Below are 13,075 nucleotides of genomic sequence, written 5' to 3' on the forward strand. Positions count from 1 at the left end.
TCTCCGCTGCGTCGTTAATGGCTGCTTTGACTGTATTCCAGCAGTCCTCAGGAGGGGCCCCATCGAGCTCACCCTCTTCCGGCAACGCTGCCTCGAGATGCTGCGCGTATGCAGTGGCGACATCAGGTTGCTTCAGTCGCTCTAGGTCGTACCGCGGCGGTCGTCGGTACCGAACATTGTTGATGACAAATAGTTTTGTTGGGCGCAGTTTAACCATCACCAGATAGTGGTCAGAGTCGATGTTAGCGCCACGATATGTCCTGACGTCGATAATGTCGGAGAAGTGCCGTCCATCAATCAGAACGTAGTCGATTTGTGATTCTGTCTGCAGTGGTGATCTCCAGGTGTACCGATACGGGAGGCTGTGTTGGAAGTAGGTGCTGCGAATGGCCATATTCTTGGAGGCGGCGAAATCAATTAGTCGTAGGCCGTTTTCGTTCGTCAGCCGGTGAGCGCTGAACTTTCCAATAGTCGGTCTAAACTCCTCCTCTTGGCCAACCTGAGCGTTCAAATCTCCTATGATGATTTTGACGTCGTGGCTTGGGCAGCTGTCGTACTCACGTTCCAGCTGCGCGTAGAATGCGTCCTTATCATCATCAGTGCTTCCGGAGTGTGGGCTATGGACGTTGATTATGCTGAAGTTGAAGAACCGGCCTTTGATCCTCAACTTGCACATTCTTTCATTGATCGGCCACCACCCGATCACGCGCCTTTGCATATCGCCCATCACTATGAAAGCTGTTCCCAGCTCGTGTGTGTTGCCGCAGCTCTGGTAGATTGATCCCTTCCAACAAACCTCCTGCAGCGCTACGATGCCGAATCCACGGTCCTTGAGCACATCGGCGAGTATGCGTGTGCTCCCGATGAAGTTGAGAGATTTGCAGTTCCACGAACCGAGTTTCCAATCGCTAGTCCCTTTTCGTCGCAGTGGTCTTCGCCGATGGTTCCGGTCCGTACTCTCTTGTTGATTGTTCGTTGCTTAAGATTTTTTAAAGGCTGGCTTGCAGGGCCTGACACCAAACCCCCTAAATTTCCGGACCATGGTGGACGGTGGACCATGGTGCACAGTTTCACTTAGAGTCCCTCGCTGGCACTCGGACGATGATCAGCCGCCCCTAACATGGAGAACAGACGCTGTTGTGAGCCGATCCTGACATGGAGAACAGACGCTCAATAAGATTTGCACCTCTGGAGAGGAGCAAACCCCCCCTTCCCTGTCAGCATACGACCATAGTTCCCACCGGGGTTGGTTACCCGATCTTCCCTAAGGTTGCTCGTATCCCGGCCAGCACCGCGGGGAGGTAGGGATAGGAGTTGCTGGGTAAGAGGCTAAGGACCGCGAGATGGGGTCTATTTTATTCCTTCAGGTACGCGAAGTACCAATGGTACACTGCCAAAAATATCTATATAAGATATATGTGTCGCCGTTATAAATTTTTGCAATAACTCCACCCTAATATAATCGATATAGAACCACACATAAATTGAATAATTGCTCATTCGAGACCACACATAAAGTGTATTTGGTATATATCCAATTAGTAGTTCGCGTTGAGAATGGTTATGTGTGCGCTGATATACATCATAAGTTAAATCTATGGATTTTTGCCAATAAATATGTGTGGATTTTAGTAGTGTACGCTTTACCCAGCATTTGCCGTGCCAAATTACAAACCTATTGGATTTTGAAATTTTTTCACTGCTAATCATACCTAATTTTGATATTGAAGACATTTGAAGACATTTTTACTCGACTGTGAAGACATTTAAAAATATCCCCTGGCATCCCTGGTTTGAACATATTGTAATTTGTGAACGGCCCATCCATACTTTTTTTTATTCCGTGTTTTTATCCGTGTTATTCGAAGTCTAATTTACCTCTTTTATGTTTTAAGTGTTATATCGACATTTCAAATCCGTCATCTTTTGTGTTTGCTCTTGATCTGTTTGGTGACTTTCTCCGTGATTGTTTTTTGAACGAAAAAAGTGACGAAAATGCAGAAAACATACACATTAATTTAAAAATTTTGTCAACGCTGCATCAGTGCTAGATTTATATTTTCGAGATATTCACAATATATAAGTGACCGTGACGGGATAGGTGCATCGAATAACCCTGCTCTGGTGGAAGAATCAGTTTCAGAATGTAAGTTTGTTGTTCTACGACGTAGCATTGAAATTGCACAATTTTATTGTTTTCATTTTGCTTGTGTAGAAAATTCGGTAAGCCGTTCCGAAGAGTATCGGAAGTAAATAAGGTTCTGTCAGCAATGGACCAGGAAAACCTTTTTACTAGCGTCGAGGAGGAATGTTTGTACTGGAAAGAGCGTTGTTTGAAAATAAGTCAGGAGCGGAACGATGTTCAGAGGGAATTCGATGATTTTACGGAGGAGTCACGGCAACTGGAAGCGGAACTGGAAATGACTGTTGAGCAACAGGAAAAGAAGATCCGTGATCTCAATCAGCTGATGGGTCAGCTTCGGGTTGAGTGTGAATCATATAAACGAAAAGCGACCAACAGTGAGAACGAATCGAACAAAATCGATGCGGACTACAAACATTTGTTCAAGGAAAATGAGAGATTTAAGGTTTATATCCGTGAACTAGAGCAAAAGAATGATGATCTAGAGCGTGCCAACCGTGTGGCGAGTGAAAGTGTTGCAGAATTCGAATCGATGCTGAATCAGGCTTATGAGAAGAATGCTCTCTTGGAACTCGAGGTGGACGAAAAAGAACGCATGCAAATAAAGTTGCAGAGACTTATGGACGAGGCTCGAGATTTAAAACAAGAGCTTAAAGTAAGACACGTACCTAAGAGTGACGAAGATGGTGAAGTTAGTGACACTCACACTGGTGTCATATCGGAAGATAAAATACAAGAGGTGACCACCGAACCTAAAGCCGATTTACCCAATTCCAATACCACCGCAAATATTAGCCTCTGTAGCAATAAGCTGGAAAATATAAATAACAATATCAACGTCAAGAAGACAGACTCAAACATTGTAGCCCTAACGAATTCGACTAGCAAACTCGACTTGGAATCTACACTTGGATCCATAGACAATGGAAGCAATCAAATTGAAGATAGTTCACTGCAACAAAAAATGATCATAGAGCGAAATGGTAACATCAACAGTAGTTCTGCTTTGGTTTCCAGTGTACTGAACGCCCCAATGGCTCCAAGCGACCGTGTTTCTACTCTAAGTATTGTGGCAGACCTACTTCGACGGTTGGATAACATGGAAGCTAAGCTAAAGGCTTGGAAAATACGCAAACCATCCTCTCGGACGAATCTGGCTTCGAGTGGAAGCCACCGGCACAGCCACAATCAGTTGAATAATCACAGCTTGCAACATTCCCACCATCATCTCGCTATACCGCCAGCTGCAAGTGGTGGAGATGGCTTAAGTGCATCTGGCCTTCCTGCCGACAGCACTGTCTCATTGAATTCCCTTGGCAGTGGCGACAGCTGTTGCAACGTTCAGCTGCACTCTTACCAGCCCGGTATGGCCACCATCGGGACGCAAACCTCCTCTCAACAGATGTTACTTCAGGCGAAAACCGAGTTACGAACTAACAAATAAGTTAAAAACGATCCTCTTAGACCCTTTTATGCGTACTTTTTAAATTAAATTATTTAATTTAATGGCTACATTTTTATAAGTATCTTCAAGGTGTGTTTGTACATAGGCGTACCAGAAAAAGGGCACAGAGAGGTAGAAGACAATGTTATAAGACAGCAACATGCAAACGCAACGATTTGTTTAAATTCTGTGTTTTGAAACGTAGATCGAATTCAAAATCATGTCTGTTCATTTTGACCGTTCTAGTGCTAATTAGCAGCGCCTTTACATTTTAAATACTTTTTTTTGAATACGATAAATTCTATTTTTTATGAAATAAACATTTGTTTATATTTTTCAAAAAGTTATATATCAATAAAAAATGTAATCACGGATGCAGTTATACAAAAATGGAACCCGATTGAAATAAATGTAACAAATGCACTTTTATAAAAGTGTTCACTTTGTATGCAGTCCTTAGACTCACTCATAAATTCTAGAAACACAATCGCTGTCAAACCAATAAATAATATGCAATTTGAATAATAGCACACATCTTACATTCTCTCGCTTTCGAACGCAACTTCATTGGAGTGAAGCAAAACGGTTAAATACCTAAAATAGCAATGTCAAGTGCAAAACATGAAATCCGATATAATAACAATACTTAGACGTTTAGATTAAATCTAAAAACCGAGCTGATTGTGAAGCAACCAACAAAGCTAGTTGTCCTGCTGATAAAATGACAGTGTAATTTAGAAAGAAATGCTAAATAAAAATATTTATTGGAAGAACAATCTAACCAAGAAAAAACGATCTAGTTTTTCAATGAACAAGCCCACCAATATTATTAGTTTTAAAATAATATCACTTGAACAGATTCAATTTGCTGTTATGCTCAAGGAATACCGCCAGATTCGTTTACGGACGACCGATTCGTTCGAATATTTTTTGCGGGCCTTATTGCGGATTCCACTTCACAGTGAAAACAAAGTGAAATGAGAAAAACCTTAGGGGCGAATCAAATATGACGTCCACCACTTTTCTTGATTTTCAGAACCCCTCTTTTTCAGGCTTTTTTGTAAACCTAGTATATGTACTGTCACAAAATCTTAGGGGTCTGGCACGAAAGGCTGAATCACACAAGGTTGAAAACTCATATGGCTGAACACGAAAGGATGAAAAAGTAAAAATCTCACATAAGACTGAAATAACAAAAGGCTGAAAAATCGTGATTTTTAGTGAATTTAAAAAATAAAAAATAAAAATTGACGTTAATTTGACGCATTTGACGTTAATAGGGACACAAACTAAAATGATCCGTAACCTGCTTGCGACTTCTTGTTGTCTTTCAATTTTTATACGGAATTCTAATTTTTTAGTAGTAGGAACAAGACTTTATTGTTCTTGATTCTTGTATTTGGTTTATGATTCTTGTCAAAAATACTTTCTTATTTTTTATTATTTATTCTTTATTCTTCTCTTTTTCCTTCTTCTTTTTCCTTCTTTATTATTCCTTCTTTCTTCTCCCTTTTTTCTTCCTACTTCTTTTTTATTTCATTTTTCTCATTTTTTTCCTTCTTTCTTTTTCAACCCTTGTTAGTTCCTTCTTCGTTCTACCTTTCTTCTTAGTTCTTACTCCATAGCTCTTCCTTCTTAATTCATCCTTCCTTTTTCCTATTTCCTTCTTCCTTTTTCTACTTCTCTTGTTCTTTCTTTGTTCTTCCTACTTCTTTTTTTCTGGTTTCTTCTTCCTTCATTTTTCTTTGTTCTCTTTCTTCCTTCTTTTTTTCTTCTTCATTCTTCCTTCTTCCATGTCCTTGTTTTCTCTCCCTTTTGGTCTTCTTTCCTCTTCCTGCTTTCCCTTTCTTCTTTCTTTTTCCTTATTCCTTTTTCTCTATTTTTCTTCATTCTACCTTCTTCCTTCTTTCAACCTTTTTTTCCTTCTCTTTTTTTTTCGTCCTTCCCTCTTCCCTCTTCGTTCTTTTCTTCCTGCTTCCTTGTCCCTTGTTTCTTCATCTGTTTTTTTTATTCCTTCATTTTCCTTCCTTTTTCCTTTTCCTTCTTCTATCTTCTACCGTTTCCTTTTCTTTTTTCTTCATTTTTGTTCCTTTTTCTTTATTTCTTCTTCCTTGTTTCTTCATGCTTAATCATTATTCCTTCTTCCATATTTATCTTTCTTTTTCCTTCTTCTTTCTTCTATATTTTTTCTAAAATCTTTCATCTTTTTCCTTCGCCCTTCTTCTTCCGTCTTCTCTTTCCCTTCTTTCATTTTCTTCTTCCTTTTTCCTTGTTTCTTCCATCCTTATCATTCCTTCTTCTGTCTTCATTCTTCCTTATTTCTTCTTGCTTCATCATTATTCCTTCTTCCATCTTTATCTTACCTTTTCCTTCTTCTTTCTTCTATATTTTTTCTTCAATCTTTCATCTTTTTCTTTCTCCCTTCTTTCGTCTTCTCTTTCCCTTCTTTTATTTTCTTCTTCCTTTTTCCTTGTTTCTTCTTGCTTCATCATTATTCCTTCTTCCATCTTTATCTTACTTTTTCCTTCTACCTTCTTCCATGTTATTTCTTCAATCTTTCATCTTTTCCTTTCTCCCTTCTTCCGTCTTCTTTCTCTCCTCTTCCTTCTCCTTTACTTTATTTCCTCCTTCCTTCTTTTCTGTGCAATTTTTATTCTTTATTCTTTATTTTTTATTCTTTATTCTTTATTCTTTATTTTTGCCTTTCTCGTATACTAAGTATACGTAAAGGCTCGGAGACCCATAGTGTTATATACCAATCGACTCAGCTCGACGAATTGAGGTGATGTCTGTTTGTGTGTATGTATGTATGTGTGTGTGTGTATGTGTACAACATTTTGTAGACACACTTTTTAGAACTTAGCATTGGCCGAATTACTCGCAACATTCGATGGGAAATCCTGTCCCATTGTTTGCTATTGAAAATTGGCCAGATTAGACTATGGGATCAGAAGTTATGGCCAAAATACTATATTCTATGCGCAAAACACGCTAAAAACACTCACTCATATTTTTTAGTACTTTTTTGCAGGAGAAAGGCACCAACACCGCTAGGTGGATTATCTACACTTGCCTTATGTCGGGCAAATGCGTACTTGAAAAAAAGGATAATCTACTCTTTTACCATATTCAGGGCAAATTCGTTCTTTTAAAAGTCGTCTACTAAAGAGTCGTCTACTCTTTTGGCTTATTCCGGGCAACCACATACTTCTAAACATTGAAATCATATATTCATGCGATTAACTTGTGGGCATTGTGCCCAGGGACAGAAAAAGTCATTTCAACTACACTCAAACAGCTGACATCCAACACATAATCAAGTTGCTAGTCCTTCCCGAATTTGAATGTGCGAATGAATAGGACGGCATGTGCACGAACAGCAGCAAGCGACGACTCTCGATGTCAGCGTTGTTTTGTGCAGTGCACGCTCATTTTGATTTTACTCACCGGTGAGTAGTTTTTTATTGCTGTCTCTTTTTTTCCCACAGAAATTTTACTCACTTTTTGAAAAAAAGTGGAACTACCCAGATCTTGAGTGGTTCCACTTTTAATAAAAAGTGAGTAAAATTTCTGTATGGGAAAAAAAGAGACGGCAATACAAAACTACTCACTATTGAGTAGAAAAAAATGAGCGTGTGTCAAAATGAATATTCAGCTTGGCACATTGATATTCAATTTGAAATCTCAAAATATGAATATCATTTCCTACTGCGGTGTATGGATTCAACATTTTGAAGTCAGATTCCTAAAATATATGCATCTGTTTAGTATATAAAGTAAAATAATCATCATTTATCGGTACAAATCAACCGCAATTCAAAATATTCATTTCAGCCCCGGTAGATATTCGCTCGATTATCAATCGGCTATTGAGGATCCGGCGATAAAAATTGGGTATGGAAGTTTGACAGCATGCTGCGAGATGTTCGTGCCTGCCGAGCGTCTGATCAAAACAAACACGAATCAATTACGAAGCTGCCTACTGAGCATCGATGCAACTGATAGTAAAACGAAGATTTTCGTCCTTTGTGCCAAATGGTCGTTATGCCAAACGGCCCGTTGTTATTGATACATCTTTTCAACGATTATGCCAAATAGTCGTTTTGCCAAATGGCCTCGAGGTATGGCTATTGTAGCCTATTCAGATTACGACCATTTACGAGGTGTTTGAGATGATAATTGACCATGAGAAATGAAATGAAAATAAAATGAGTAAACTTTGACATCAAGATACTCTATCATGTTAAGACCGAGAGTTCGCTACGGATACAAAAATACTGCCAATTTTCGAAAGAAAAGTCGAAAAGTGTTACGTACCATGTATGGCGGGGCAGAGGCAGACCCAGATGCTCATGGCGGCGAAGCTTCAATAAAGAAATAAAAGAAGTCGACCGAAATCTAACCTGGCAACAGGTTAAAGCGATAGCTGGACATCGCTCAGGATGGAGATCTTTCAAGTTGGCCCTTTGCACAACCGGAGGTGTACAGGACCCCTAAGTATGTAAGTATGGCGGGGGCAGATGGAAGACGGTACATAGAGGAGGCGAATGAACCACGAGTTGCATTAACTGTTGGGGGAACTATCCATCGTTCACATCGCGAAAATCGGAAAATCGGGTAAAGCGTACCATTATTGGTACTTCGCGTACCTGAAGGGATAAAATAGACCCCACCTCGCGGTCCTTAGCTTCTTACCCAGCAATTCCGATCTACCTCCTCGTGTTGCTGGCAGGGATACGAGCAACCTTAGGAAAGGTCGGGTAACCAACCCCAGTGGGAACTATGGTCGTATGCTGAAAGGGAAGGGAGGGGTTTGCTCTCTCTCCTCAAATCTTACTGAGCCTCTGCTCTCTATGTTAGGAGCGGCTCACAATAGCATGTTAGAAGCGGCTGATTATCGTCCAAGTCCAAGCTACGGACTCACCCTTAGATCTGATGTATTTTTGCCACACATGGATGTTGTGGTAGTAGACTCAAGTTTGTTTTCTGTCTTTTTTCTGGTTACACGTGTAGAATCAAAGGCCTTAACTCCAGGTATTTCTAGAATGACGAAGAACATAATAACCACCACAATAACATAACTGCTAATTAGCGCCTGCGCCACTGAGCATCGCTTTGCAGTTCTGAACATCCTGAACATTTTTGCTGAATACAACTTGGGTGTATGTACGAAGGATCTAAAGCTAGAGCAATATTTCACGCATGCAAGAATATTGCAAGCACACTACCGCCGCCTAATTGAAAAATTCCTAATTTTTTTTTTCGTCTCGACATAGTCCATTATCACCAGATAAACTTGGCTGTATACATAATTTTAACAAATTTGTGCGATAGGATTATTTACAATGTAGAAAATTCGATATATCAGAATATCCTGAGCTACTTTAAAATAATGATTTCATATATACCACCACCTAGCGGCCAAGTTCTAAACTAGTCAATGCCTCATGTCAAAGCACACGCCTTCCTGCATAACCTTTTTGAAAATGTGCAGTTTAAAATGGGTATGATTTTCAGATAAAAACAAAATAACCCTAAAAAATCAATGTTTTTGTACTCTTTTTCACGAAAACTCCTCCCCGTGAGGTACCCGACCACCTATGATCAATATTAGGTAACGTCCTGCCCAAAAATCCGAAATTGGCCAAACCGTAAAAAAGTTATATGAATATGAACCCAGTGTTTTAGTCAATATGACCCCAGAGCACAGGCAACGTAAGTTTTCTGATAAAAGTACACTGTAGCTCTTATTTTCAAGGTTTTTCAAGTGATACCTACAGGGTGTCTGCAAATTATCCGTACAGATTTTGATAGTTTGCTTCTACAAACCAAAAACAGACAATAATGGACTGAATCGGTAGCTTTATGGGCATAACAACTCAGCAGGCTGTAACAGATGTATATTCTGAGAACACTGAGCGTCATTTCATGTATAAAAAAATAAGTCTTTGTGAATTCTTTTTTTCCGGTTTTCCGAACAAAAAGGAATTGCCTTCCTTCCTACTCACCCGATTTGGATTGAATTTATCATTCGGTATGGTCCATCTTGAAATCAACAGCCATTAAAACACCGAACATATTATCGAGACATATTTGAAATCATGTCTTACTTGATACTTGATGGGCTACAGCTCTTCGATGAACCTACGCCGAATGGAGTATCCTTCTCCACTGGACTCGATCCTGGGCCAATCGCTTCCAGTCGCCCTGAACATTGAGCGCCCTCAGGTCCTCTTCAACTGCAAAAGCTATCGTGTACGTGGCCTTCCACGAAGCCTGCGGCCTCTTCCGGGTTCTCTACTAAGTATTATCTTCGCTTGACGTTCTTCCGGCATACGAACAACGTGACCAGCCCACCGTAGTCTGCCGTGTTGTATAAGCTTAATAATATCCAGCCCTTTATACACCTGGTACAATTCGTGATTCATGCGACGCCGCCAGATACCGTTCTCCTGTTTACCGCCGAGTATTGTCCGCAGCACCTTACGCTCAAACACTCCGAGAGCTCTCTGATCAGCCTCTTTTAACGTCCATGTCTCATGACCGTATAAAGCCACCGGAAGTATCAGAGTAGTATACAGCGCGAGTTTTGTTTTCGTTTGCAGACTACGGGACTTAAGCTGGTTACGAAGTCCGTAATAAGCCCTATTTGCAGCTGCAATACGCCTTTTCACCTTGCGGGTAACATCATTATCGCACGTCACTAATCTTCCAAAATACACAAATTCTTCTACCACTTCAAATTTTTCACCATCCAGCACTATTTCGCTACCACCACCACTAATGAACCCACGTTGATTGCCAGCGGCCATGTACTTCGTTTTGCTGGTATTGATCGTGAGTCCAATCCTCGCTGTCTCCCTCTTAAAAGGCGCAAAAGCCTCTTCCACGGCACGGCGATCAATTCCGATAATATCGATATCGTCCGCAAATCCCAGGAGCATATGCGATTTTGTAATAATGGTACCGCTTCTTTGCACACCAGATCTCCTAATCGCTCCCTCGAGCGCTATATTGAACAGTAGGTTCGAGAGTGCATCACCCTGCTTTAATCCATCTAAGGTAACAAATGACGTCGATATTTCATCCGCAACCCTTACACTTGATTTCGATCCGTCCAACGTTATACGAATTAGCCGTATCAGTTTCGCCGGAAAACCATGTTCAAGCATAATTTGCCATAATTCATTCCGTTTCACTGAATCGTACGCCGCCTTGAAATCAATAAACAGATGATGTGTCTGCAAGTTGTACTCCCGGAATTTATCAAGGATTTGTCTCAGGGTAAACATTTGATCCGTCGTTGATCGGCCCTCACGAAAACCTGCTTGGTATTCGCCGACGAAGGACTCTTCAAGCGGTCTCAATCTGTTGAACAGAATACGGGACATAATTTTGTACGCCGAATTAAGGAGGTTATTCCTCGGTAATTGGCGCACTCCAGTCTGTGCCCTTTCTTAAAGAGAGGGCAAATGAGGCCGTCCAACCAGCTAGCAGGCATTTCCTCGTCTTCCCATATTTTCGACATAATATGGTGCAGAACTTCATAAAGCTGCTCACTGCCATGTTTGAGAAGTTCAGCCGGGAGCTGGTCCTTCCCGCAGCCTTATTGTTTTCAGCTCTTTGACAGCTTTTTTAACCTCATCTAGTGTAGGTGACTCCACAGCTTGTCCATCGTCGCTAATATTTATTCTGTTCACCGATGCACCGTCACTTCCTCCATTCAACAAAGTCTCGAAGTGTTGTTTCCACCTGGCAGCCACTTCAGTTTTATCTGTCAGCAAATTCCCTTGTTGGTCGTTGCACATGACGGGAGATGGCGCAGTCTTTCTCCGCACGCCATTGACAGACTCATAAAACCTCCGCATATCGTTCTGCTCCATTTTTTCCTGCGCCTCACTAATAACTTGTTCTTCGTACTCTTTTTTCTTCCTGCGGTGGGTTCGTTTTTCGGCTGCTCTTGCTTCCTTGTACCGATCTCTATTCGATCGGGTACCTGACACCAACATCCGGCTTCTGGCAACGTTCTTCTCGTCTGTCACTCTCTGACACTCCACATCGAACCAACCCGTCCTGGGTCGCCTCTGTGCAGTGCCTACCACTTCTCGTGCTGTTGTGCTCACCGCTCCATGGATCGACTCCATAGATCGTTGATGTTGTCGCTAACGTTGATTGCACTTATCCGTTCGTCGAGCTTCTGGCGGTACTCAGCCGATACTCCTTCCGCCGCCAATCGTTGGATATTGTAACGCATCGTTCGCTGTGATCTTTCGTTCGATACAGTTGACAACCGTGATCGAATTTTATTGACAACGGGGTAGTGATCAGAGTCAATGTACGGACCTCTGAATGTCCGTACATCGATAACATCCGAGAAATGGCGCCCCTCCACCAAAACATGGTCTATCTTGTTGCAAGTTTCACCATTTGGGAGTCTCCAAGTGTGCTTTCGGGTATTCTCTCGTGCAAAGTTGCTACTGATGGCCATCCTCTGGCAGCATCGAAATTTACTAGCCGTAGGCCGTTGTCATTGGTAGCGGAGTGAAGGCTCTCCCTACCGATTATGGGACGGAAAAAGTCCTCTCTACCGACCTGAGCGTTAGCGTCTCCGATAACAATTTTCACGTCATGCTTTGGGCACTCTCCATAGGCTTTATCAAGACATTCATAAACGTGTCCTTCACGTCGTCGGATTTATCGTTTGTCGGTGCGTAAACGTTGATTAGGCTGTAATTGAAGAATTTGCCCCGTATCCTCAACACACAGATTCGTTCGCTAATGGGTTTCCACCGCATCACTCGCTTCATCTGCTTGCCCATCACTACGAAACCAACTCCATGCTCTGCTTTTTCACCGCCGCTGTGATAGATGTTATACTTGAATGCAGTATTGGTCGTGGGGTCCACGGCTCGGAATTCACGTTCTCCGGATCTAGGCCATCGGACTTCTTGAATAGCAGCCACGTTCACTCCAACCTTCTGCAGTTCACGAGCCAGAAGGCTCACTCGTCCAGGTTCATTTAGGGTCCTGACATTCCAGGTACCGAGTTTCCAATCATAGCCCTTATTTCGTTGCCGGGTCGGTTGCCAAAAATAACGTTCTCTTTTTCTTCTATCTCCATTTTTCGTGGTATTTGAGAGGCTTCAGTAAGCTACCTTACCGGGGTCGCGTTACCTACATCGCGATGATGGGGCTGCCACCTTAGGGGCAAGCCAGAGTAAACGCGACGAGCGATGCGACGCGACGCGACTCACGTAAAAGAATAACAATCATTATCAACAGGCTGTCAAATTGCACTGTCGCGTCGCGTCGCATCGCACGTCGCGTTTACTCTGGCTTGCCCCTTAGGTATAGCTGACGCGATACAGCATTTCGTTAATCAGCCGCTGGGTACCAGGCAGACGCTGTTTGAGCCGCACCTCCTGGTGAACAGACGCTCGAGGCGTACCTTCTCACTCTAGCTGATGTCAAAGGACAACAGTGCCCAG

The 13,075-nt window shown here is 41.9% G+C and overlaps 1 protein-coding gene across 1 annotated transcript; it reads left to right on the top strand.

Annotated features, from left to right (window-relative positions):
- Positions 1 to 1,911: 1,911 nt before the first annotated feature.
- Positions 1,912 to 4,112, top strand: LOC134212603 (nuclear distribution protein nudE homolog). Its single transcript, XM_062690605.1, has 2 exons — positions 1,912 to 2,146; positions 2,216 to 4,112. The coding sequence occupies exon 2, from the start codon at positions 2,271 to 2,273 to the stop codon at positions 3,585 to 3,587; it is 1,317 nt and encodes a 438-aa protein (XP_062546589.1). The 5' UTR covers positions 1,912 to 2,146; positions 2,216 to 2,270; the 3' UTR covers positions 3,588 to 4,112.
- Positions 4,113 to 13,075: the final 8,963 nt, after the last annotated feature.

The sequence above is a fragment of the Armigeres subalbatus genome, chromosome 2 (genome assembly GCF_024139115.2).
Source record: "Armigeres subalbatus isolate Guangzhou_Male chromosome 2, GZ_Asu_2, whole genome shotgun sequence".
Taxonomy (NCBI): Eukaryota; Metazoa; Arthropoda; class Insecta; order Diptera; family Culicidae; genus Armigeres; species Armigeres subalbatus.

Coding starts and splice junctions, on each gene's coding strand:
- LOC134212603 (XM_062690605.1), top strand. CDS start 2,271: ATGGACCAGGAAAACCTTTTTACTAGCGTCGAGGAGGAATGTTTGTAC.